Genomic DNA, 27,918 nt, shown 5'->3' with positions numbered 1-27,918 from the left:
ACAGTGTGAACAGTCATTTGGATATGTGTAAAAAAAAATTTTTTTTAAAGAAATAAGCCACACTTCTCTGAAATGAGATCAATCAAACATTTAGTACCTATTTATTAAGTGCTTACTTTTTTAAAAGAATAAGACTGAACTAGGTCCTATGAGAAATTAGAAGTCTGTTATGGTTTAGAAGTCTAGATACAGTTTCTGCCATTAGTAGAATCAATTTGCAAAACTAGGACCAATACACAAAATAATTTGTATCAAAATATACAAACCAACAGCAACTTAACAAGTCAAAATCCTTTTCACGCAAGGGTGAGGAAATTCAAAGAAGTGGGCCAAAGGGAAACATGACACAAATAACAGAAAATCCTCTAGAAATGAACCGATCCATATAAAAACTGAGCAAAAGCTCCAGGGTTCTCTTACCTGCATTCATGCTGCGGCATTAAAAGGACATGATCGCCAATAAATAACTATCATCACATTCCAATTATATAATTTACCTTTATAGACACTCTCTTATGAAACTTCATGGCATTTTGTTGGTATGATCTCATTTATCTTTCAGTTAATAATGAAAAACTACTATTGTCTCCACTTAGTTGATATTCCCTAAGACCAGAGGAATAAAATGAACATTGCAAAGTAATTAAGGTAACTCATTCACTAGGTCACTTAGTAGAATTTGAACTCAGAATTATAACTTCTAGTTTAGTGTTCTACTAAGGACAAGATAATGTACCTAGTTGCTTTGGGTTCTAGGGAAAAGCTAAAATGAAAGCATAAGGCATTATCTTGTTGGTTTTCATCACCATTAATATACATGTTTTAATTTACACATGTACCCATGTCATCAGTGTTCTCCTTGGAGCTAAATAAAGTCAGTTAAACCAATAAGCTCCCCTTAATTACCTGTGCTGCTATAAATGTACACATACTGATGCTAACAAGTTAATTACATTCAATAAATTACCTCTTCTAAGGCATTCTACAGTTCCTTATCCGTATGCTCATTAAAGGGATCCAGATTTTTCCTCATTGTTCCAGTGAATAAAACTGGTTCCTAAATACCCCAAAATAGTGAATATTACCTTAAACTCTTTTCATCATGTTTGAATGCTTACAGAACAGAATTAAAATACAAAACAAACCACCAAAATTCCCTATAATCATTAATAAGGTTGCAAATGCTTTTTTACAAAATAGTATCTCCAAATTAATTTTCCACTGTACAAAGTATGCTCCAAATATCTTCTGGATGATTGAACACTAACAAGAAAGTGTGGAAATGTGTCATCTTAAGAAGAAGTTGGGGCTTCCCTGGTGGCGCAGTGGTTGAGAGTCCACCTGCCGATGCAGGGGACATGGGTTCGTGCCCCGGTCCAGGAAGATCCCACATGCCGCGGAGCAGCTAGGCCCGTGAGCCGTGGCCGCTGAGCCTGTGCTCCACAACGGGAGAGGCCACAACAGCGAGAGGCCCACATACTGCAAAAAAAAAAAAAGAAATTGAAGAAGAGAAAGGAAGATTTGATTTTTTTAAAAATACTTTCCTGGTAATATCTGCTCAGAAAAAAAATGAGGATATACTAATTTGAGTAACTTTACATCAAGAGAGCTAGATAAATTGATTGTCAATCTTGGTGTGATACTGGGAAATACCAACAGCATGATTAGTTGAGGTTTGTGCCTCAAAGCAAAATTGTTAAATTTTTGCACATTGGCACTGAAGAATGAACTAGGATATCTTCTCCATTGGTACAACAGCCTTCTGGGATGGGGAATCTCTCCATATGTGTGAAAGGAACATCTCCATATGTTCAAAGAGAATGTCAGGTATGGGAGCCCGTGGCACCTCTGTTCATGAAGAGACTGCTTCTGATTCTGCATCAGCTGATCCCCCTGTTATCCCACCTGTGCATCAAGATTACAGGCCTCACAGAACATCATTACTAACTGCAAGGGGAGGATAACCTGAAACCCACTGTGACATGAGCCATAATAAAATTATTTTAATTTAAAAAGCTTTTCCTATTCATCTGCTTTGAGAGGAACCACAAGGAAATTATTCTGGAAATATATGCCTTTCTGGGTTTCAAGAGAGAATCTTGTACATAAGCTTATGCAGGTCATTTATGTTTTCTTCTGGAAGGCTCTAGTAAGCCAGGGCACAAGAATATGGGCAGCAGAGAAGAGCCCAGTTGGCTCCTTTCAGTGAAGGGGATAGAACAATGTGAGGCACACATGTGGGAACAAGAGGAGATCTGAGTCTTCCACAAGTGCCCGGGAACTGCTCGGAATCACCAGCCTCACATCCTGCCTGGTCTTGGGGCTGGACTATTCCTCCTCACTTCACAAAAGCCTGAGAAGAAAGATGAAGAAGGCAGACATTTCTTTTCTCTGCCCATGAAGAATGACACTCAGAGAACCTCCTGTACCTACTTTCCCTACTGTCTTCGTTTTAAGTCTGGTGAGAGAAATGGATGCAGAAGACACATGGGTGCCACCAAAAAAGATGTATCCCTAAGCAAAACCCAAAATTAAAAAGACATTATAAAGGGAGCTTTATCGGCACAAAGTTGATTAAGTGGACAGTATGCCTCCAAAGCACTGAAAATCACTGGTCGTATGACATTTCAAATGATGATTGAAATGAACTGAAAAATCCCTGGAGCCAAATTTAAGGCCTCCCTTACAACTCTCAAATTTAGGATCAAAGATTAAGCAACCATGTAAGCAAAGGTAAGAATTCCTTGTCAGGGGAATAACCATCATTTTACTTAGACTTTTATAAAAATTTTTTACTCCCTGTAATTATTATTACCTCTAGGATTCTAATATGCAGGCGACTTCTCTTCCTTTAGCTGTTTCCATGAGGTTTACACAAATGACGTGGCCAGTCGAGGGGAGGCTGGTCCCCAGTATTCCTCCCTCTCCTCTGACTCTCCTCCACCTTCCCCCCAATGCTCTAAACCATGGGCAGGATTCTACTCTGGGGCCCAAATGAGGGCCTCTTCAAAGACTGGTGTTTGAGGAGATAAAGGGCCTGAAAGAGGCCAGGTTAATGAACCAGCTTTGAGCCCAACTGGGAGAAGTGAGACAGGGTCTCTTTGCTTATAATAACGACAAGAACGTTTCTCTGCCCATCACATTTTTTCCTTCAGGCCCCTCTCGTAGAGCAAATTTACATTCTGTAAGAGGTCTAAGGTTTGAAGTGTCCACCTGGTTTTCAATGTACACTCTATAGAGGCATTACCTGAGCTAATCCACAAAAAAAAACCTCTTTGTTTTTAAAAGATAGACCTTCTTGAGCAACGAATGGGCTCACAGTATCAGCACGTTTGGGAAGGGTGGTTTTTGTTGCTCAAGAGAACAGGGATACCCACTTAAAGTTCAATCACCTATTTCATAATCAAAGCCTCTCTCTATTGTCACCTCCCTCACCTTCTCTTTAGGAAACTCCTCAAAGGGGATGAAGCTCCCCAACGACTGGGGGATGAAAGTGGCATTCTTTGCAGAAAGAGGAGTCCCTCATTTCTGAGACCCTGACCAATGCCTGCAGCTGCTTCATTCTGAGCTTTAATCAGAGCCCTCAGACACTCTTTAGGCCTTAAGGATGTTCTGCTAATTATCATCAAACCACTTCGGATTGTCATAAAAAGAAAAAATAAGTTTAAGGATTTCCCACTGCAGTAAGGGTCCCCACTTAAGTCTACACTGTCAGTCTAAAAGGACATATTGGGCAACTTCACGTGTTTATTTAGCAGTATTTGATGGAAGAACACGGTTTAGTAAATAAGAATATTTCTCTTTGTTATGATATGCCAAATATGTATTTCAAAATCAGTAAAATTTCAATAAAAAATTGAATGAAAATAATGATATTTTAGACAGGAATCAGACAGGAAAAGAAAATTAAAGGTATCTGAATTGGAAGAGAAATGGTAAAGATGTCATTATATATAGAAGACGTGATACTATATATAGAAAACCCTAAAGACTCCACACAAAAACTACTAGAACTGATAAATGAATTCAGCAAGGTAGCAGGATCCAAGATTAACATACAGAAATTGGTTGCATTTCTTTACACTGACAGTGAAATATCAGAAAAGGAATGTAAAAAAAAAATCGCTTTTAAAATCATATATAAAAAATTAAAATACTTAGGAATAAACCTGATGAAGGAGGTGAAAGACTTCTTTTGCGTGTGTGTGGTACGCGGGCCTCTCACTGCCGTGGCCTCTCCCATTGCGTAGCACAGGCTCCGAACGTGCAGACCCAGCAGCCATGGCTTACGGGCCCAGCCGCTCTGCAGCATGTGGGATCCTCCCAGACCAGGGCACGAACCCGCGTCCCCCGCATCGGCAGGGGACCCTCAACCACTGCGCCACCAGGGAATCCCCGAGGTGAAAGACTTTTATGCTGACAACTAGAAAACATTAATAAAGGAAACTGAAGGTGATTCAAGGAAATGGAAAGCTATCCCAAGCTCTTAGATTGGAAGATTTAATATTGTTAAAATGACTATACTACCCAAAGCAATCCACAGATTTAAGGCAATTGTTACCAAATTACCCGGGACATTTTTAACAGAACTAGAACCAATACTCCTAAAATTTATATGGAACCATAGAAGACCTAGAATTGCCAAAGCAATCCTGAGGAAAAAGAACAAAGCAGGAGGCATAACCCTCCCAGACTTCAGACAATACTACAAAGCTACAGTAATCAAAATGGCATGGTATTGGCATAAAAACAGACTATGGATAAACGGAACAGAATAGAGAGCCCAGAAATAAACCTGCACACCTACAACTGATCTTTGATGAAGGAGGCAAAACTATACAATGGAGAAAAGACAGTCTCTTTAGCAAGTGGTGTTGGGAAAGTTGGACAGTGCATGTAAATCAGTGAAGTTAGAACACACCCTCACACCATACACAAAAGTAAACTCAAAATGGCTTAAAGACTTAATCATAAGACATGACACCATAAAGCTCCTAGAAGAGAAGACAGGCAAAACATTCTCTGACACAAATCATACCAATGTTTTTTTTAGGTTAGTCTCCCAAGGCAATAAAAATAAGAGCAAAAATAAACAAATAGGACTAATCAAAGTTACAAGCTTTTGTACACCAAAGAAAACCATAAAACAAAAAGGCAACCTATGTACTGGGAGAAAATACTTGCAAATGATGAGACTGACAAGGGCTTAATTTTCAAAATATACAAACAGCTCATACTACTCAACAACAAAAAACCAAACAACCCAATTGTAAACTGGGCAGAAGACCTAAATAGACATTTTTCCAAAGAGGACATACAGATGACCAACAGGCACATGAAAAGATGCTCAACATCACTAATTATTAGAGAAATGCAAAGCAAAACTACAAAGAGGTACCACCCCACACCAGTCAGAATGGCCATCATTGAAAAGCTTACAAATAACAAATGCTGAAGAGGGTGTGGAGAAAAGGGAACACTCCTACACTGTTGGTAGGAATGTAAGTTGGTGCAGCCACTGTGGAAAACAGTATGGAGGTTCCAATTCCACTTCTGGGCATATATCCAGACAAAACTATTATTGAAAAAGATACACGCACCCACTACGTTCATAGAAGCACTATTCACAATAGCCAAAACATGCAAACAACCTAAATGTTCATTGACAGATGAATGGATAAAGATGTGGTGCATAAAATGTAAAAAAGATAGCTAGTGGGAAGCAGCTGCATAGCACAGAGATCAGCTCGGTGCTTTGTGACCACCTAGGGGGTGGGAGGGAGACTCAAGAGGGAGGAGATATGGGGATATATGTATACATAAATCTGATTCACTTTGTTATACAGAAGAAACTAACACAACATTGTAAAGCAATTATACTCCAATAAAGATGTTAAAAATAAATTTCTGAAAAAAACAAGATGTGGTACATATATACAGTGGAATACTACTCAGTCATAAAAAAGAATGAAATAATGCCATTTGCAGCAACATGGATGGACCTAGAGATTATCATACTAAGTGAAGTTAGAAAGAGAAAGACAAATACCACATGATATCACTTTTATGTGGAATCTAAAATATGACACAAATGAACAGAAACAGACTCAGAGATACAGAGAACAGACTTGCAGTTGCCAAGGGGGAGGTGGGATGGGGGATGGATGGACTGGGAGCTTGGGGTTAGCAGATGCAAACTATTATATAGAGAATGGATAAACAACAAGGTGCGACTGTATACCACAGGGAACTATATTCAATATCCTGTGATAAACCATAATGGAAAAGAATATAAAAAAGAATGTGTGTGTGTGTGTGTGTGTGTGACTGAATCACTTTGCTGTACAGCAGAAATTAACACAATTTTGTAAATCAACTATACTTCAATTTTTTAAAAAAGAATGATTTATTATAACATCAACTGATTGAAGCTACACTTTTCTTTAAAGCCAGCAGACAGTTTTTGAAAAATGTCCGTTTAAATATGTCAATGTGTTTTATGCATCGTGTTCATTTTGGTTTCTACTCATTCTGCCTTCATCACTTGCCAAATAAGAGACCATTATATTATCTTCAAAAGGTAATAAAAGTGCTCACAGTAGACACATACTGCAAGAGCAGAAAAGGGCAAATTAATGATCATTTCTGATAGATACGATTATTTAAATTACCCACCTCTAAGCAATGAAGTTAATAAATTAATCTTATAAATAAGTGCAGGCAGAACACTTCAGTGTAGCAATTTATGGTAGGACACACAAACCTCATGTAAATATACACTAAATTTACTGGCCCATGTATATTTTTTTCTGAAGGTACACAATTAAACCTCACTTAATAAGAGTTAGCCGGCACAGCAGAGTCAGGAAAACAAATACTCTTATTCAATGTAATATTTTAAATGGAGCACTAGCTTCACAACTGTCTGCATCATGGTTGAAAGTTTACACTTCTCTAATTTAATCCTTTGTGCCATATTCGTAATTTTTTCCTTTGTTACTAACATAACACAAGTTCATATTAGGCGTGTGACCCAAAAATGGCCACTCTAAATTAGAGCATTTAATGTAGTAAATTGATCATCCCTCAACACAACTGCAAGACCGAAAACTGTAGTCTTACTGGGTCTTTTGCATACTCTGCTGGAAGAAGACAAGACCCTCATTATCTTAAAAAGAAACCCTACCCACTAACCTTCTAAGCTTAAAACAACTTGGGATCAAGGCAAAAGCAGTACAAGTGGTTACAAATTAAGCAGATAATACACAACAGTTTGCCCTGTTTCAGTGCCAAACTGGGAAACTGCCCTCTATTAAAATCTATCATCAAAAGCAGCTACTGCTGCTGTTTCCTAAGAGGTGTGTTCTCATTTCTAATTGGAGGACCTTATTGAAGGGTCAACTAGTGTACCTGTTTCACGAATAAGGGAATCATCTGAAATCACTTTAAATCTTGGTTTCCCTCTTGCTCTCCTTTTTTAAGTCCTGTAGCCTCTGAATGAACTGATCATCATCCACACTCAGAAGAAAAGAAGATCCTTTGCCAACAAAGGAAAGAGAATTTAAGTCCCATTAAGTCCTCTTCCAGGGGCTCCAGGGAGCAGTTCCAAGGGATTTAATGAAGACTTCAGTGTCAGAGACAAAGGGCCGACTGCATTAGGCTAGAATCCAGTTGTATTTCTTTACTAGTAACAGCACATCTGCCTCTTCTCTCTTTCAGTTTTGTTCGCAACAAGAAAAAAAGGGAAAGAAAACCAGGTAACCAGGGAGAAGTCTTAAAGAGACAGCTGTGGTTCACCTTCTTTAACCCACTGAAGAAAACTCAGGGAATGTAAATACCAAAAGAGCAGAGTGGGCTATTTAAAAAAATACTTAGCTTTTGCTTTGATTTGAAATAAAACCTATTAAATACAAAATATCGATCTGTTTCATCATGATAACGATGATGGCTGCTGATCTGTGCCAACCCTTGGGCTGCGATCATAAATACTGCATTTGCACGGAAGCCCTCTTCCACTGAAAACATTTTCTTTGTGCCAAGAGGACAAGGGCCTCTAGGTGTAGAGATCATCCAAAGAGGTTCTGAAATCCATTCTTCCAGATCCTTTCAGATAAGCAAGCTACTCCCCAAATATCATCTCACCTTGGTGTTCTTTCTGGGGAACATACTTCATTACTTCAGACGGCGAGCACGAATGCTGCATACATTTCATCTACCTGTTTTGTTTGAGGAAATTACCTAGGAAGTGCTTCCATTTTTTGCTTATTCCTGAAATTTTGAACACGGTTTGCGGAGTTCATTCTTACAAATACAGTACTTGTTTTTGAAAGTTCCCCTCAGGACTCCAAGACTGACTGTCACCACTCCCCTGCCTCTGGTTCCTATGCAGGTCTTTGCTGCTATCACATCTCCCCCAATTCCGACATGCTCATGGGGGGGGCGGTCAGCAGTGACGGCGATAAGCCTGGGAGAGAGAACATCCTGGAAGCTCGCTGCTACTCCCAGGATCACAGGGAGCCAGGGAAGATGATGGAGGCCTGGCCCACCTAAGCGGGGCGACTCAAAGAAAGAGCACTGGGCTCCCCTCTGCAGTTTGCTCGCAGTTTCGTAGGTTCCCTAAATCAGGGTGTTGAGACACATGCAACACTGCTTCCTACTCATTTTAGAAGAAGAGGGATGTAAGTTTTCTGCACTTAGATAAGTAACTTCAAGTAACCAAACAACCAGACTTTCTCCACCTCCACAGCCAGCTAGATATTGTAAAGAGAAAGCGCTCTTGGCTCTTTCGGGTAAGATTTTGAGTGTCTTCTCCTGACACTTATTAGACCATGACATATAAGTGAGTAACACATTTCTAAACCGATACTCTCCAAATGAGGGACATAGCATTAGGAGTAGTGTCTTCCCCCTTTGCTCTATACTTACTCACTTTTGTTATGCTTTGGAGTATCATTTTGAATGGGGTGGTAGGAAAAATGGGGAAAACATCTGATGAGAACATCATTAAGTTCGACAAACATTTATTGAAAAGAAATAAATTTGGAGTCAGTTTTAAATTCTGATTCTACTGCTCTTTGACTCAGGGTAAGTTACTAATCTCCTCAAGACTCAGTTCCCTAACTGGAAAACAGGGCTAACCCTGTGGGGCTGCTATGAGAATCTGGAACAACAGTGAAGCTCCTGGTGTGATGCTAACAATGACCGGGAGCCCAGCCCAACAGGGGAACAGTGAGGGGTGGTGTTTGTCAACCTGCAGGCACATCCAATGGATCATGATGTCCATTTTGTACGTCATGACCATCATTTTGTCTTTTATATGAACTAGAACAGAACTGATATAATAGAAAATATCAGAGTACAGAGCAAGAGTAATATTGTGAAATTTTTGTTCCTCTCTGTGTGTGCGCACGTGCACACACACTGGAAATCACGATATGAAGCAGTTCTATTGTGTCAGCGCTCAACAGTGCGTTGAAGTCATTAGCAGAGTGGTTAGCTTCTCAGGTTATGGAGTCAGAAATCTCCATAAATTAAATTTGAATCCTGTTTGTATATTTTAGAAATTAATCCTTTGTGGGTTGCATCATTTGCAAATATTTCTTCCCATTCCGTAGGCTGTCTTTTCATTTTGTTCATGGTTTCCCTTGCTGTGCAAAAGCCTGTAAGTTTAGTTAGGTCCCATTTGTTTATTTTTGTTCTTGTTTCCATTACTCTAAGAGATCCAAGAAAATATTGCTGCAAATTATGTCAAAGAGTGTTCTGCCTGTGTTTTCCTCTAGGTGTTTAATAGTGTAATTCATTTTGAGTTTATCTTTGTATATGGTGTTGAGAATGTTCTAATTTCATTCTTTTATGTGTAGCTGTCCAGGTTTCCCAGTACCACTTACTGAAGAGCCTGTCTTTTCTCCATTGTATATTCTTGCCTCCTTTGTCTTAGATTAACTGACCATAAGTGTGTGGTTTTATTTCTGGGCTTTCTGTTCTGTTCCATTGATCTATGGGGCTGATTTTTGTGCCAGTACCATACTGTTTTCATTACTGTAGCTTTTTAGTGTAGCCTCAAGTCAGGGAGTGTGATTCCTCCAGCTTCTTACTTCTTTCTCAAGGTTGTTTTGACTATTCAGGGTCTTTTCTGTTTCCATACAAATTAAAAAAATTTTTGTTCTAGTTCTGTGAAAAATGTCATTGGTAATTTTATAGGGATTGCATTGAATCTGTAGATTGCTCTGGTAGTATGGTCATTTTAACAATATTGATTCTTCCAATCCAAGAACACAGTACACATTTCCATCTGTGTTGTCTTCCATTTTTTCATCAGAATCTTAAAAGTTTTTGGAGTACCAGTCTTCTGCCTCCTTAAGTAGGTTTATTCCTAGGTTTTCTTTTTTTGTTGTTGTTGATGCAGTGGTAAATGGGATTGTTTCCGTAATTTCTCTTTCTGATATTTTGTTGTTAGTGTATAGAAATGCAACAGATTTCTGTATATACAACTTATAGAGCTCAATATCAAAAAACCAAACAACCCAATCAAAGAATAGGCATAAGATCTAAACAGACATTTCTCCAAAGACATACAGATGGCCAACAGGCACATGAAAAGATGCTCAATGTCACTAATTATTAGAGAAATGCAAATCAAGATTACAATGAGGTATCACCTCACACCAGTCAAAATGGCCATCATTAAAAAATCTACAAAAAATAAATGGTGGAGATGATGTGGAGAAAGGGAGGCCCTCCTACACCATTGGTGGGAATGTAAATTGGTGCAGCTATTATGGAAAACAGTATGGAGGTTCCCTAAAAAACTGAAAAAAGAGTTAACATATGATCCAGAAATTCCATTCCTGGTGATATATCTGGAAAAGATGAAAACCCTAATTCAAAAAGATACATGCACCCCAGTGTCCACAGCAGTACTACTTAGAATAGCGAAGACATAGAAATAATACACACACACACACACACACACACTGGAATATTACTCAGCCATAAAAAAGAATGAAATAATGCCATTTGCAGCAACGCAGATGGAGCTAGAGATTGTCATACTAAGTGAAGTAAGTCAGACAGAGAAAGACAAATATCACATATCCCTTATATGTGGAATCTAAAAAAATGATAGAAATAAACTTAATTACAAAACAGAAATAGACTTACAGACACAGAAAACAAACTAATTGTTACCAAAGGGAAAATTGACGGGGAGGGATAAATTAGGAATTTGGGATTAACAAATATACACTACTATATATAAAATAGATAAACAAGGTCCTGCTTTGTAGCAAATGGAACTATATTCAATATCTTGCAATAACCTGTATTACAAAAGAATCTGAAAAATTTACGTATATATAACTTTTATATATATAAAATCACTTTGCTATACAACTGAAACACTGTAAATCAGCTATACTTCAATTTAAAAAAACCAAACACACACACACACAATTTGAATCCTGGCTCTGCTGCTGACTTGGTAAGTGGGGTAAACTCACAATGCCTTGGTTTTTAAATCTGTCAGATAAGGATGACGAGAGAATTGTGAGAATTAGGAAAAGAGGCTAAAATGTGTTAAGGATTCTGCGATTGTCAGGACTTACTATTAATACTTGTGTGACCTGTCAGGGCCTGCAACAAGCACTAGAGCAACAGAAATGAGAGACACAGGCCCTCTCTTCAAGGAGAGGAAGAATATAGTCGAGAATGTGGGGAGGGATGAGAAAAAATGCCGGAGGTCTTGGTGGGGAACTGGAAAGTACAGGTGGGTACAGGGTGGTAGTCAGGAAAGAACCTGGTGGGAGGGGAGCCAGAAATCAAAAGAATACAAAAAAGTGATATTCTCTCTTCTTGTTCTTGGTAGAAAATATTAGATACATTTCTCTGTTAATGCTTTTCCCCAAAACTCCTACTGTGGTTTTTTTTTTTGCTTTACTCTTTGAATTTATATAAACAATTTGGTTTTGTTTTTTAGAAATGATAATTTTGTATATTAAAAAACATAGGTTTATGTTTAGACTCTAGCATGTGTGAGTTATTTGAAGAATACAACTTTTCATAGTGTTACCCATATTTGAATTTCCATATGGGCTGCAATCCTGATGGAAACAATTTGGTTTCTATTATAAGCAATAAATATAAAGAAAATCACCAAGGACACATGAACAGAAATTAAAGAGCAAAGTCAGTCCAAAATGTGTTACTCTTTTTATATAAATAGAAATAATCCCTAAAAGTTTAGTGCCCTGATCCTTAAGAACAATGATAGTTCCTATCGCCTGAGTGTTCCCAAGAACCAGGCATGGGCCACAAATGTTTTCACACCCACTTACATCTTCACAGCACATCTGTGTGGCAGCAGTTCCCAGACCCGGTTTAAGAATGAGGAGGACTATGAAGCTTGGAAGCCGAGTGACCTCATCAAGGTCACACACTCGTATGAGGCAGAACAGGAATAAAGATGTGGGTCATACTGACACTCAGTCTACGCTCTTAAATATTCTATCCCTGGCTGCCTCCTGAATGATTTCCTGGGACCTTTACACATTGCACAGTGTCTACAGATTCTCTCCCTCTAATCAACCAACGCTGCGCCCTGGAGACAAACACATGAAAAGTGGAAAATAAAGGTTCTGTGTTTACAGTGGTTGGTGATCATTATCTACATGGATACAAAGCTTAGCACTGTTTTATAAACACACTCTCTGGAGTGTGTACACAGAGCATGCTCAAAAGTAGGGTGGAAACTGATGGAATAGAACCAAACCCTGGTGATGTCAAGGTATATTTAGTCTTTGCTCAGATGTGCTTCCAAACATTTTCGGCAGAGCCAAGAATCATCCAAGCTTTCTTTATTTATAGAGTTCTTTACGTACACAAACATACAACCTTTTCTTTTTTTTTTTTTTTACGGTACGCGGGCCTCTCACTGTTGTGGCCTCTCCCGTTGCGGAGCACAGGCTCCGAACGCGCAGGCTCAGAGGCCACGGCTCGCGGGCCCAGCCGCTCCGCGGCATGTGGGATCTTCCTGGACCGGGGCACGAACCCACGTCCCCTGCATCGGCAGGCGGACTCTCAACCACTGCGCCACCAGGGAAGCCCCAGCCTTTTCTTATTAAGAAACGTTAAAGATAATGCAGGCCACGCTTCCAGATCCTTTCATCCGAGAATATGAAAGGACTTTAGAGAGATGCCCGTTATTTCTGCTAAATAGTCTCATTTGGCCATTTCAGAAATGGGTACAATCAAAACTTAAAACTTGGGAATCTAAACTCATTTATTTTCTACTGTCATCACCAAGTCACGAATCTTAATAGCCAGAGGGAATCTTTAAATACAGGGATTATATGTACTGAAAAGTTCTTCCCAGTTTTCCTGAAAGGGATCTCTTAAAACTTTTCTTTTTAATTGTGGTAAAATACACATAAAATTTACCACTTTAACCATTTTTGAGTGTACAGTTCAGTGGTATTAAAAACATTCACATTGTTGTACAGCCCTCACCACCATCCAGCCACAGAACTCCTTTCATCTTGCAAAAGTGAAACTCGGTACCCATTAAACAACAACTCCCCACTTCTCCATCCTGGCAGCCACCATTCTACTTCTTGTCTCCATGAACTGACTATTCTAGGTACCTCATATTAGTAGCATCATACCGTATTTGTCCTTTGCGACTGGCTTACTTCACTTGGCATAATGTTCTCAAGGTTCATCTGTGTTGTAGCATGTGTCTGCATTTCCTTCTTTTATAAGGCTGAATAATACTGCATTGTATATATATGTACCACATTTTGTTTATCCATTCATCTGCTGATGCACCCTTGGGTGCCTCCACCTTTTTGCAATTGAGAATAATGCTGCTATGAACATGCTTGTACAGAGAGCTCTTCAAGACCCTGTTTCAATTCTTTTGGGTTTATAACCTTATGCAGAATTACTGGATCATATAGTAATTAGATTTTTAACTTTTTTGAGGAAACTCCATTTGTTTTCCACCGTGGCTGCACCATTTTACACTCCTACCAGCAATGCACGAGGATTGTAATTTCTCCACATCCTAGTCAACACTTGTTATTTTCTTTCTTTTTTTTTTTTTTTGATAGTAGACATCTTAAGGGGTATGAAGTGGCATCTCGTTGTGGTCTGGAAGGAATATCTTGATTTCAAAAATACTTACAGTAATTCCAGGTATTTTAGAGGCCAGGGGTAGGTAGCAACTGCTGTACTCAGTCATAAGACACAAGTCCACGTTCTCCTTCCTTTAGGTGCCATGTTCTATATGCTTCCTAATCAACAGGCATTACAGAGCTCATTGTACGCACATTCCAGGATGAACACTTGCCTGGATCTTTTTGTGTCGACTCCTCTTTGTGTTTCTCATCTCAAGAGGGTGTTTTTCTGAGCTTCCCTTGATGGCCAGATAATTGTAGAGAATTTAAAAGAAAACCCTCAAAATTAAAAAAACAAAATCAGCAAGGCTGTCAAAGCAGGGCAGGATGGCAGATGAAGGCATAGTAAGGAGGATAGTAATTGCTCAATAAAATTCACTGAATTATGTTGGGTGGGTGAGCCATAAGGAATGGCAGGAGCTTCTACTGTGCATATAATCCAATCTCTAAGACAATACCTGAAAGTCATACGTCTTTAAGAAGCAGAACAAAAGAGAACAGAATCAGAGCCCAGGAAGAGAAGGTCAATTCAACGCTCCACCGTCACAGCAACTGTGTATGGGGTCTACGGGAAGCACTCCACATGCACTGACTTACGTAGTCCTCACAGCAGCTCGAAGAGTTGGTCCTGTCAGCTGCCTTGTAAGGGGGAGAAGACTGAGGTGCACAGAGATGGGATTCCGTGTCCTGTGCTCTTCCTCGTCATTCTGTACTGCCTGCCTGGTTAATCATTTATTAAGGGTTGAATTCTAAAAGGTTCCCCAGAGCATCAATACACCCTGTAATCCTCAAAGCTCCACAGTTTCACAAAGCCTTCCAGGGAGATAATCACCTTTGAAATGGTAGCTTTATTTCCTACAGCAAAATTCCATCTTTAAGACACTTAAAATTCGTGTTTTTCTATAGGAACCTCTCCAGTGCTACACTAATCATTTATCATTTTGTTCTCAGTATTCTGTGGTTATCAGTGGATAAAACTGTGGCACCTGAGGAAGTGTGAGTCCAGAAATTTGTCTGGGTCAGTTATTAAATCACATGCACACAAAACAAATGAAAGAACAAACAAACCCTGGTATCTGAGGAAAGTATCTGCTGAAAACACCTGCTGCTAAAAATATGCTCTATTGGGGGAAAACGGATCAACACTTTCATGCAATTTGAAAATACTAATCAACTTAAAAGCAGCTAAACTTAGGTGCCTTATAAAAAGAACATGTGAGAATGTTCTGATGTGCATACCTGAGGTACACCTGACATTTTCTTCTTTAAATGGTGAAATCCAATTATGGCTGTCAAGATCCCGTAGACGGAAATTTCACCTTCAGGTTCTGACAGTCTAAAAAGGGCAGCGATGAGGGAACTTTTTCCAGCTCCTGTTCTTCCCACAATGCCAACCTGTAAAGAGATCCATCGGGATTAAGAATTCACAATATGCAACAAACCTAGGAGAAACCCTGGCTGTTGAAGACGAATTTTTAACGTTCTATATAAAGAGTAGTCTGTAAGTTTCTCAACCATGGCACTGTTGACATTACGGGCTAGATAATTCATTGTTGGGGGGTCAGGGGCCTGTCCTGTGTATTACTGTAGGATGTTTAGCAGTAGCCAGGGACTCTACCCACTAGATACCAGAAGCACCTCCCACATTTTGGCAACCAAAAATATCAGATATTGACAAATGTCCCCTGGTTGAGACCCCCTGGTCCCAAAAAGAGTTAAAAATAACAGAATCAATCTACTGGCAGTGAAAAGCTAGCAGTCTCTGGCATGGACATATATACACTACCAAACGTAAAACAGCTAGTGGGAAGCAGCCGCATAGCACAGGGAGATCAGCTCGGTGCTTTGTGACCACCTAAAGGGGTGGGATAGGGAGGGTGGGAGGGAGGGAGATGCAAGAGATATGGGGACAGGGTCTTCCCTGGTGGCGCAGTGGTTGAGAGTCCGCCTGCCAATGCAGGGGACGCGGGTTCGTGGAAGCTCCCACATGCCACGGAGCGGCTGGGCCCGTGAGCCATGGCCGCTGAGCCTGCGCATCCGGAGCCTGTGCTCCACACAACAGTAAGAGGCCCGCGCACCGCAAAAAAACAAACAGAAAAAACAAAACGAGATATGGGGACATATGTATATGTATAGCTGATTCACTTCGTTATAGAGCAAAAACTGACACACCACTGTAAAGCAATTATACTCTAATAACGATGTTAAAAAATATATATATATATAAAACTTTAAAAAAAAAAAAAAGCTAGCAGTCTCCTAAGTCAGCAGTCCACACCCTTTTTGGCACCAGGGACTGGTTTCGTGGAAGACAATTTCTCCACGGACAGGCGGGGCTGGAGGTGTGGGGATGGTTCAGGCGGTAGCCCGAGTGAGCGATGGGGAGCGATGGGGAGCGGCAGACGAAGCTTCACTTGCTCGCCCGCTGCTCACCTCCTGCTGTGCGGCCCAGCTCCCAACAGGCTGCGACTGGTACCAGTCTGCGGCCTGGGGGTTGGGGACCCCACCCTAAGTGGCCCATAAGAAGTTCACTTTTAAATTAGCGTTATTCCTACTCTCTAGGCATTTTGACCTTGAGAATCATGTGGGTAATTTTACAGAGATGTCAACAAGTCAAGTAAGAATTGTTATACATAAACAAGTACTCATTTTCTCAGGGATCTACTATTTAAGAGGAATTATTCTTTGGTAGAGAAACTAAATCACTTCCTGATGTTAAATATCGTAATTATACCCTATCTTGAAAGGAAACATCTTAAAATTATAAAATGCAGGTCTCAGTGTCGTAAAAGACAGTATCCAGCAGACAAAATACACATAATGAGATCAACAACATTTGCTACTTATATGAGACCTTTCATCTGAGCAGTTCAAAAGTCATTTTATGAACAACTTAATACTTACAATTGCTCCTTGGAAAGACACATGCAAGTTTCAGTCTAGTTATTAAAGCCCAAGTAGAGAGAAATTAAGTGCATTAAGAATAAGATTAAGGAATCAATATAATGCAGGTAAAATGCTGGTCGGGAATAAAACTATACTGTAAAAACTGGCTTTTAACTGTGTGCATCCAAACATGTACTATACAGAAACTGGCCTTTTTTATCAATAAGCTTGCCCAACTGCGTGGTGGGAGCTTCCCAAGAGATGATTTCATTTCTATTCAGAAATTTGGAATTGATGTGGGATGTAAGACATGTTTTCAATCATTTGTAAATTTATTCAGCAAATTTTTAAAACTCACGGCTTTAAACAGAGAACTAAGTCTTTCTGAGCATGTAATCAGAATGCTGGGAACTTTTCATATTTTCTCATTTGAATGCCTCCAAAGTTTCGAATCTTTGTCTGTAAAATCAATCGTAGCATTTCAGAAAAGAACTTATCTCAATAGAGATTAAATGTAAGAAAAGTGAGTTTAGCTAGTTTTATTATTTTGTAGCCATTTTATACCTTATGTTAAACCCTACTATATGTAATATAGATGGGCCATTCTCTGCATATAGGCAGGTCCTAGTGCATGTATATAGATATGACTCGTGTTCTGGGTACAGGCAGACCTTGAACATATGGTGGATTTGGTTCCAGACGACCACAAAAATGTGAATATCTCCAAATAGAGCAAGTCATAAGAATTTTTTTGTTTCTCTGTACATATAAAAGTTATGCTTACACTATAATGTAGCCTACTAAGTGTACAATAGCATTATATCTGAAAAACAATGTACATACCTTAATTTTCAAATACTTTATTGCTAAAAAAACGTGCTAACCATCATCTGAGACTTCACTGGGTTGTAGTAACATTAAAGAATGCTGACCACAGATCACCATAACAGATACAATATATTGAAAAGATCTGGAATATTGCAAGAATTACCAAAATGTGACACAGAGACAGGGAGTGAACAAAGGCTGTAAGAAAAATGGGGCCAATGGACTGGCTTGATGCAGGGTTGCCACAAATGTTCAATTTGTAAAAAATGCACGATCTGTGAAGCACAATAAAACCAGGTATGCCTGTATTTCTGGGTGTTCTCAGATGTAAACCAACGCACATCAGGACACAGGCGAGAACTGTGTCTGTGAGAATGTGCATATGTTCCCATACTATCAGCTCTACTGCAACTGATCCATCTGTAGACTCCTGGTAAGTGGCAGAGATGTGCAGGGGCACCGAGGGCTGTTCACACCGTGAGCACCTAAGAAAAAGGCAACTCAGAGAAGATCTGCTCTGGCTATTCCTACCATTCAGTTATCAAAATCCACTCTGGAAGTCTTTCCCAGGACACCAATGGGTTTTTCCAATTGCCCGTGGAGAGTGTCACCAGTATCAGTAAGTTTACATTCCTAACACCAAAAACACTTGGAGACAGTCTTATTTCAGTGCTTTGTGACATACCCATTCTATTTTCTCAAACAGGCCAGGGTTGGCCTCTGACTGACACACCAACTTGTTAGACATTTGCCCCTGGATCTCTCTTTATACGTCAAACTCAACATGATCAACAGCCAATGCCCCACACAAAACAGCTGCTTCCTCTGACTTCCCCACTCTGCTCTCATTACTTCTTTCTCAGGCTCAGGGGCTCACAATGTCCACCTTACTTCCAGCTTTCCCTGAGTCCAGCATGGTGCCAAGCCCTGCAGATTCTACTGCAATGTTTCATGACTCAATCCCTCACTGAGTCTCTCTCCTTTGAAACTCTTTCCTTGATCATAATCAGTGCAAATGAATTTGAAAAGTAAATTCTAGCTATACCCCAGCACTCTGATTAAAAACCATTCTTAAGATGTTGATGTTTTTACCTTCTAGACTTGTATGTTGATACAAGCTCATATACTTAAACAGAATGGGATTAACATGAACATACTGTTGTAATCTGCTTTCATTCAGTATTTCATAAAAGTATTTATTTTAATGGCTACATAATATTACAGTATATGTGATCATTTATTTAACAAACCCCCAATTTCCGGATAGGTAGAGGGTCTCCAATATTTTGCTATTATAAATAACTCTGTTAAATATCGTTGAAGCTAAATCTTTGCAAACAACCTTCATTATTTCCTTAAGAGAAATTCTTAGGTGTGCAACTGATAAGAAACAGGTATGAACATTTTCAGAGGAAGCTGTTAAGTAGCGCCAACCTACCCTCCAGAAATATGATAACATTTTGTTTTCCTTTTTTTTTTTAATTTTCGCCGTGCTGCATGGCTTGGGGGATCTTAGCTAACCATACAGGGATTGAACCCGGGCCCACGGCAGTGGAAGTGCTGGGTCTTAACCCCTGGACTGCCAGGGAATTCCGGATACCATTTTCTACTCCCACTCGTAAACTAGGCGCACATTCGCAAACCCAGGTGTTATAACTTTGTTTTACTTGCCATCAGTTTGATTCCAAAAAGTGGAATCACTTTCCCTGACGTCTTGCTGGAGGCCCAGCAGCTACTGGCTCCCTGCCTTCCGCATCTGCCCACTCTGGTCCACGTGCACCCACTTCTCAGATTAAACTCCCGAAGCTGGCTCTGTGTCCGTCACTCCACCCCGGGAAGTCTGCTACAAAACCGTCCCCGCTAACCTCTCCATCCTCCACCTCCACGAGGCAGCTTCCCTGGGGTTACTAGGTAGTCGTGACGGCTGAACGTGAAAATGTGTGCTATACACCTGGCAGTTCTTTTCCCTGAATGCTCTGCAGGTGCCTGGTTCTTCACTCACTGAATCAGGGCATCGTGCCTTTGCTCATGCTGGTCCCACCTTCCGGAATGCCTTCCACATGCATTTCCACCTGCTGAAACCCTAACCATATATCACCAAGTCTGCCTCAACGGCCTAATTCCTCAGAAATGTTCTCCCTGACCCCTCCTGTGGACTCCTCTCAACCCTAACAGACGTGATACCATCTTGTTCTAAAGTTCCATAAAAATGATGACCTCCTTCTATCTTACAAAGCTAATATGGCCTTTTTCTTATTTTTTCAAATGGACTGTATGTGTTGACAGCAGGATCTGTATTGGATTTGCCTTTGTGTTACCTGTGGTGTCCTGAGACAAAGAGGCATTATGTAGGGAGCTGAGATTTTTAACTCAAGCTGGAGAAATTTATGGAAAACTGATTACCATATTATTTAGGTATACAATAAGTTGGGCAGAGAAAAGACATGACAGATGGATCCTGCCACCATACATACAATTGCAAATGGCCAACCTCACATTTTCATGGGGCAGACAATTGATACAGTATAAGTGGTTACGGTCATTTACACACTATGAAAATGACAACAATCTTTGTCCAGGAATTTACTCTATGCTAGTCTCCATGCTGGTGCTTTAAGTGCCTTATCTTTTTTTTTTTTTTTTTTGCTGTACGTGGGCCTCTCACTGTTGTGGCCTCTCCCGTTGCGGAGAACAGGCTCTGGACGCGCAGGCTCAGCGGCCACGGCTCACAGGCCCAGCCGCTCCGCGGCATGTGGGATCTTCCCGGACCGGGGCACGAACCCGTGTCCCCTGCATCGGCAGGCGGACTCTCAACCACTGCGCAGTGCCTTATCTTGTTTAAGTTGTTCAACAACCCTAGAGGTTAGGTCCTATCACTTCCATTTTGCAAAAGAAAAGACTGAGACTTAGTAAGATTAATTAGTCTGCCTGAAACAACAGAGCCCGTGAGTCACAGGACGCATCGGCCTCTTTTCCATTCTGCTGAGGCCTCCTTATCACCTGGATGGCCTGGCAGCTTATTATGCCCCTCTGTGTAGCTAGAAGAGAAAGTGGGGAGAGGTGTAGCTGCAGTTAAAAGAACAGGCCTACCATATACATCCTATGCCAGACAGTTAAAGCAAGACATGGACACAGGTACCTGAGCTCAGGGGGGCTGGCTGTCAGCAGGAAGAACTGGCACCCACAGCTGCGCTGGCAGAGAAACCTGCAGCTACGTGGGCTCCTAGTGCCTGGGAAACAGGCCAAACAGACCTAGTGCCCTGCTTCGGGCAGCAAGAGTAATTTTTGAGCCCGTCAGGTAGTGAAAGAGCTGCACATACCCTGCTACGCCGGGCTGTCTCTGACTCGGAGCCCAGGCAGGGCCGAGCCTGTGGTGAAATACCTATAGTGCCCACAGGAGGCTGGTGTGGGGAAGGCCAGACAGCAGGATGAAAACTGCCTGTGATGAAGACAGACTCCACTGAAAAGATGCAAATAAATGCACTGGAATCACACAGAATTAGATTATAGTGTAAAGGCATGATTTGCAGAATATAAAAGTAAGTAAATTTGTAGGGTAAGTGGCACAGAACTTTCTAGAGCCGCATGCTAAGACACAAGAGGGGTTAGGTGATTCATGAGCTCAACTGCAAACTGTCAAAGGACATTTCTTGGAAATCACAGGTTACCAGTCATCAAAAATTGCCTATGAGGGACTTCCCTGGTGGCACAGTGGTTAAGAATCCACCTGCCAATGCAGGGGACACGGGTTCAAGCCCTGGTCCAGGAAGATCCCACATGCCGAGGAGCAACTAAGCCCATGTGCCACAACTACTGAGCCTGTGCTCTAGAGCTCGCGAGCCACAACTACTGAGCTCGCGTGCCGCAACTACTGAAGCCCACGCACCTAGAGCCCGTGCTCCGCAACAAGAGAAGCCACCGCGATGAGAAGCCCACGCACCGCAACGAAGAGTAGCCCCGCTTGCCGCAACTAGAGAAAGCCTGCATGCAGCAATGAAGACCCAACACAGCCAAAAATAAAAATAAATAAATAAAATAAATAAATTTTTTAAAAAATTGCCTATGGGAGAGAAATGACTTTACTGGGGGGTCTTGTTTAAATGTGATTCTGAGTCAAGAAGTCTGGGTGGGCCTGAGATTCTGCATTTCGAAGAAGCTCCAGGGCCCACCAACCACCGTGAGGCAGCTCCCCACACAGGGAAAGAAATGCTGGGATCCCCATTCCATGGTCGGTTTCCAAGATTCACCTCCAGTGTCACTGATCTGACCTGCATCCAGGAGGAACAAAGAGTCCCCCTGACACACCGACGAGGAACCCAACAGCAGGTGCAGTGCTAAATCTTAAGCTGGATTTTAAAGAGGCAAATGGCTTAAACAAACCTTTTCTCTTGAGTTAATGACAGGTCCTTCAATACCAGAGGCCCATCCAAGCTGTACCTTAAGTTAATATTTTGAAAGAAAATCTGTCCTTCATGGGGCCAGGCTGGTGGTGGAAGATGAAAGAAGTATTGCCAGGGTGCTTCTTACTCGAGGTCTGTATATTCAATCACTCTTTCTACTGAAATCATCTGAAACACATATGACATCACATGAGTTAGGAAGGGAAGGTCTTGTTCATGGATGTTCAGAGATTGTACATGAAGCATTCTGCTTTTCAATCTTTACATCCGCGTTTCTATGGGTAAGAATATCTAAGGTCTTAGCAAACACAAAGGACAGAAGTAGGAGTTTGATGAAGCCTTTGATGATCTGCAAACTTGTTTACGGCCTTGTAACACTGTCCTTTACAGCTACTTCCTTCAACATTATATTAGAATTAAAGAATTAGAGAAATGAATGCAAAGATTTTATTGATCCACTTTTCACACCTGAATAAAAAGCAGAAGAATTTTGTTAAAGCAAAGAATACTTATGGACGCCAGTCAGTAATGTGTTGCTACAGAAAGGCCATCTGTCATAGATGAGCTGACTGGATGGCCATCAAACCTCATTTTAATAATTAATCACTTTCTACTCTATTAGAAGAAAGAAATGGAAAGATTTTGTTTTTATTGTTTCTCTCCCTTTAGGAGAAAAGATGCTAATATTCAAAAGAGACTATAATTTACATATTGACTAAGGCCTTTTAAACAACTTTAATTTGACACCTTTGATAGCTCATTCTGAGATGGGGCTTATCCTACCAGAAAAAAGGGTGTTCAGGTGTTCAACACATACAAGATCAAATGCTAAAATGGGGGACAGAGGAACCTACTAATTAAATAAACAAACCTCAAAATACTGAATTCTTCTTTTACCAAAAATGAGGAATTACCCATTAAGAAACAAAAATAAACCCCTAAGAAATTAGCTTATATTCTCTCCAGGATTTCAGAACCTCCCTCTTACAGAGACATTTATTATATTTGAAGACAGCTTGTGATGAATATAAAACCTGCTGACATGGCCTACATAAGACTGAGAAAAATATATAGATCTTATTTTACATTAACTTTAAACAGATGGAGGAGGATATAAAAAAATCTTTTACCTATGACGTAAAAAATAACAGTTTTACTATTTTACATAAGAATTGCTTTTATGCCATTTAATGGCAAGGAGACTTGAAAAAGCTAAGAACGGTAAGATAAGACAAACGTCACCATATTCTCAACTCTGACGCTTTGCCAGACGCACCACTGGGTCATCCCGATGAGCGTGAGGGCGAGAGACAGCGCCAGGCCCACCTTACCAGCATCCAAAGCTAAATGAGGAAGAAGAAGGGGAATAAAGTCAGTCTCATTCTCAACCCCTTGCTCAGCTCCTTCTGTCACTTTACCAAGAAGACCCCTTTACATATTTAAATCATTTCATGCAATGACAGTATTACTCACGCTTTTACTATCTGTTGATTGAGACAATAATACAGTGAAAAACAAACCCACTATAAATTTAGAAAGAATGTTAGATGCGTTTATGAATCCCAACAGGATTGACATACATTTTACAGTATTATATAGGTGAGGAATAATGTCATTATTCAGACCTTCGTCATTACGGTTTCAAGGATCATTATGTAATTTCACTTACTACGTCCAATGTAGCTGCAGATGAAACCACGAAACACAAGGCAATGGGTTTTAAGAACCACTGCTTTTAAATCTAAATACTACTCTCATTGTTTCTTATTCAACGTTGTTCCTATGGAATAGTTAGGGATGGTGAGTTCATGGCACTCAGGCCAGCCTGCTCATCTGGTACCCACACAGCAGGGAGGATACTGTTCTTCCCTACAGGGAATCTTTCTCACCTCAATACCCACAACCGAGATCTAAGTAGCCCTAAAGCTAAAACCTAAAGTGCTAAGCTGAACAAAAAGCTTAATGGTAAACTTGGTTCTCTCCTCCCAACTATAGGACGCTACGTGGAATGTTCAGAAGGTCAGCTTGCTACAGCTGCGAAGACCTCCACCCATTCAAAGAAAGAAAAGAAAAAGATAAAAGGTCTCATCAAGACACAAATGACTTCACATGGACCACACTGTGGAATCACACGCTATAAATGCTGTAATACAATTTATTAGAACCAAACAGTGTATATTAGACAAGATGGCAAGAGTCATAATAAAGAACATGGAAAAATGGTCTCGTTGGTACATTTCCTGCAGTGCTGGGCCTCAGTGAGGCTCATCCTCTCACATGTCAACTGTTCCCTTTTCTCCAGTAGCAGAGAGCTCAGCTCACACTGTGTTTCCAGCACCTTCTGCACTTACTGCAGGCCCTGCATAGCGTTTATTCTTACCAGCCAGTATCTAAACAACCATCAGCTAACAGGATCTGCATGTGGCTTTCAAAATGCCACTTTATCTTCAAAATACAATAAAGATTGGATAACTGAGCCAGGATTTTATAGACTTAGAGAAAATTCTGAAATTTCTACCTAGAAAAAACTTCACTGGTACAAAGAATAATACACATCAAGTGGGCGGCAAATCAGGAAATTATTTTCCTCAATCACATCTGCTGCCCTTCATGCTGTGAAAAGAGAGTCCGCAAACTACAGCCTGGGGGCCAAAAACAGCCCACCACCTGTTCTGAAAATAAAGTTTTACTGGACCACAGCCACTGGCCATTTGCTGATGTATTATCTTTGTCTGTCTTTGTGCTAAAACAGGAAAGTTGAAAAGTTACAACAGAGATAGTATGGCAAACAAAGCCTAAATTATTACTCTCTGGCTCTTTGCAAAACAAAGTTTGCTGACTCCTGCCCTAAAGGGACAGAAAGCCACAGGTCACAGTGATGGAAGGACAGTGCAAGCCAGTGAGGGGAGAAAAGCAGGGGTGTGACAGCGGAAGAGGGAAGTTCAGAGGGGAGGCTGAGAGGAAGGGCTGGGGAGGCGCAGAGAGAGGTGTGGGCCGGCAAGGCCACCTGACAAGGACTCAAGCCTCAGAAGGCAGCACCTCCCATCCTTTGAAATCATGTCCAGAAACTTACAGACCTGAATGCAAGTCCTGGTGCGCATCGAACAGTTCCTGAAACTTCTGTTCAGCATTGTTCGCCCGGATGGTCCAGAGTCCCCGGAAGGAAGATGCTAAGTGGGAAAACACTAGGCTCTGTGCTGGCGAAGCAGAGACAGACAAACAACAAAGAAAGTTAGGGAGGCTGGATGCAAGGAAACCAACTGCCTCTCGTGCTCTGTGGTTGCACGTCCTGCCAAAGGGCTTCGTAGTGGGCTGCCTGGGAGAAGAGGGATGATGCCTCTTCCGTAGAGGGTCCTCCACATGAAACCTCCAACTCCTGGTCACACCAAGCTTCACTTTTATGACCTGGAAATGAAGATTCTCTCTGAACCTATCTTTGACCAAATTCAAATCACAGCTAGATTTAGATAAAGAAATTCTTTACTAGCTCATTCATCAAGGTCCTCCTCAAACATGCTTCCCTCCAAATTCTTCCCTCCAGTTGGAAATTGTTCACTAATTTTTTTTTTTTTTTTTTTTTGTGGTACACGGGCCTCTCACTGTGGTGGCCTCTCCCGTTGCGGAGCACAGGCTCCGGACGCGCAGGCTCAGCGGCCATGGCTCATAGGCCCAGCCACTCCACGGCATGTGGGAGCCTCCCGGACCGGGGCACGAACCCGTGTCCCCTGCATCGGCAGGCGGACTCTCAACCACTGCGCCTCCAGGGAAGCCCAAATTTTTTTTAAAACTTAATGAAGTATAGTTGATTTGCAATAATGTGTTAGTCTCAGGTATGTAGCATAGTGATTCAGTTTTTTTCTGATTATGTTCCATTATAGGTTATTACAAGTTATTGCATAGAATTCCCTGTGCTATACAGTAAATTCTTGTTGCTCACCTACCTTATGTACAGTAGTGTGTGTCTGTTAATCCCATACTCCTAATTTGTTCCTCCCTCCCTCCCTGCCTGCTTTGGTAACCGTAAGTTTGTTTTCTATGTCTCTGAGTCTGTTTCTGTTTTGTATATATAGTCATTTGTACTGTTTTTTAGATTCCACATGTAAGTGATATCATATAGTATTTATACTGCCCTTCTCTGACTGACTTTACTAGGAATAATGTTCTCTAGGTCCAACCATTTTGCTGCAAATGGCAATATTTCATTCTTTTTCATGGCTGAGTACTATCCACTAATTTTTGAGGCAGCAGCGTTTTTCCATTTAATTCTCTGTGAGAGTGCTCACCACACTGAATTTTGATGAGCTATCTGTGTTGTCTCCACCTCAGATTAGTAACTTAAGGGCTGGGATAAAATCGGCATATCCCCCAAACTGGAACAGTGCCAGGCACAGGACTGGGGTGAGATACGAAGGTGAAGGGACAGTCTGCTGTCTCCCTGCATCCTGGGACTTCCCCTGAACCTGCATCAAGAGTCTCTTTGCAGGTCACGGAGCCTGGGTATCGCACTGCCCTCTTGCCCATAGGACCCGGGCAGCCCAGGCAGCTCTGAATGGTCTTGACTCCGCTCCATGAACCTGATGGATGTTTTTATAACTGCCTGCTGGATACTTGAGGCTTCTGGAGGTCACTGTGCATGTGACACTCACATCACTCTTTTAGAATCTGACCGTGGCCTTAATGTCCGTTCTCTTTTGAGTGACTTCATGTGGGTCTGGGGCCTGGTGTCACATTTCCTGGCATCTTCTCTAAGAGCACACTGAACACGAGCACCAGGGTCTGGCTCCTGCACATCAAGGAACAGGTGGGCTTCAGGCTGCTGGGCAGGGAGGACCCTTACGATTTTCATTCCCCTCCGTGAACTAGGCTATAACCTGCTGTTGTCAGGGACGGACAGTGTGAGTCTGTGACCTTGGATACGGCTTCAGCATTCAGGCACCGCCAAATGAATAAAGCTGGCTAGAGAAAGGCAACCAAACTTCATCTTGGTTTTACGTACTGCTCCCTGACTGACCACTGCTACGCTCGCTTTTGCAAAAATATGCCAAAAAAACCCCATTATAATCAGCTGCAGGTTTGTCATTAAGATGACAAAAGTTAACCTAAGCTTCCAGTGGCAGCTAGGCAGTAGGATCTGAAAATAAACCTCAGGTCGGTGCTTTGTGACCGCCTGGAGGGGTGGGCTAGGGAGGGTGGGAGGGAGGGAGATGCAAGAGGGAAGAGGTATGGGAACATATGTATATGTATGGCTGATTCACTTTGTTATAAAGCAGAAACTAACACACCACTGTAAAGCAATTATACTCCAATAAAGATGTTAAAATAAATAAATGAAAATAAACCTCAGGACTTTAGTAGTTCTTCAGAGCACAAAAATGAAGCAGGTTTATGTCGTCTGGCCATAGCAATCAGGCGTCCTTCTTTTTGCTAGTGGCTCTAGCAGTGGCCTTAAGACATACTATCATTTACTGTACAGAGAAAACAGCAGTGTTATTATTTATGACACAGACCCACTATCTAGAGAGAAAACATAAACAGTTCTAATGAACTGACCACCACATTTAGTTATCTGGGGGAGTGGAGGAGGGAGTATCCAGATTGAACTTACGGTCTAACGCTGTCACAGCCTACTAGGG

The 27,918-nt window shown here is 41.2% G+C and overlaps 1 protein-coding gene across 1 annotated transcript in view; it reads right to left on the bottom strand.

The window, feature by feature from the left end:
- The window catches only part of LOC307176614 (ATP-binding cassette sub-family C member 4-like), a gene marked incomplete at its 5' end in the record, with an annotated part of 194,488 nt that overhangs the window by 19,445 nt on the left and 147,125 nt on the right, over nt 1–27,918 (bottom strand). The window contains 9 exon segments of the mRNA XM_079902944.1: nt 968–982; nt 986–1,057; nt 15,411–15,566; nt 16,605–16,679; nt 18,280–18,370; nt 22,323–22,408; nt 22,412–22,453; nt 23,528–23,628; nt 25,363–25,482. Coding sequence (XP_079759070.1) covers nt 968–982; nt 986–1,057; nt 15,411–15,566; nt 16,605–16,679; nt 18,280–18,370; nt 22,323–22,408; nt 22,412–22,453; nt 23,528–23,628; nt 25,363–25,482 — 758 coding nt within the window.

This window comes from Stenella coeruleoalba (genome assembly GCF_951394435.1).
Source record: "Stenella coeruleoalba genome assembly, chromosome: 18".
In the NCBI taxonomy this organism is placed as follows: Eukaryota; Metazoa; Chordata; class Mammalia; order Artiodactyla; family Delphinidae; genus Stenella; species Stenella coeruleoalba.
Note: the sequence above shows the minus strand (reverse complement) of the source record. Positions and strands in the feature narration are given on the sequence as shown.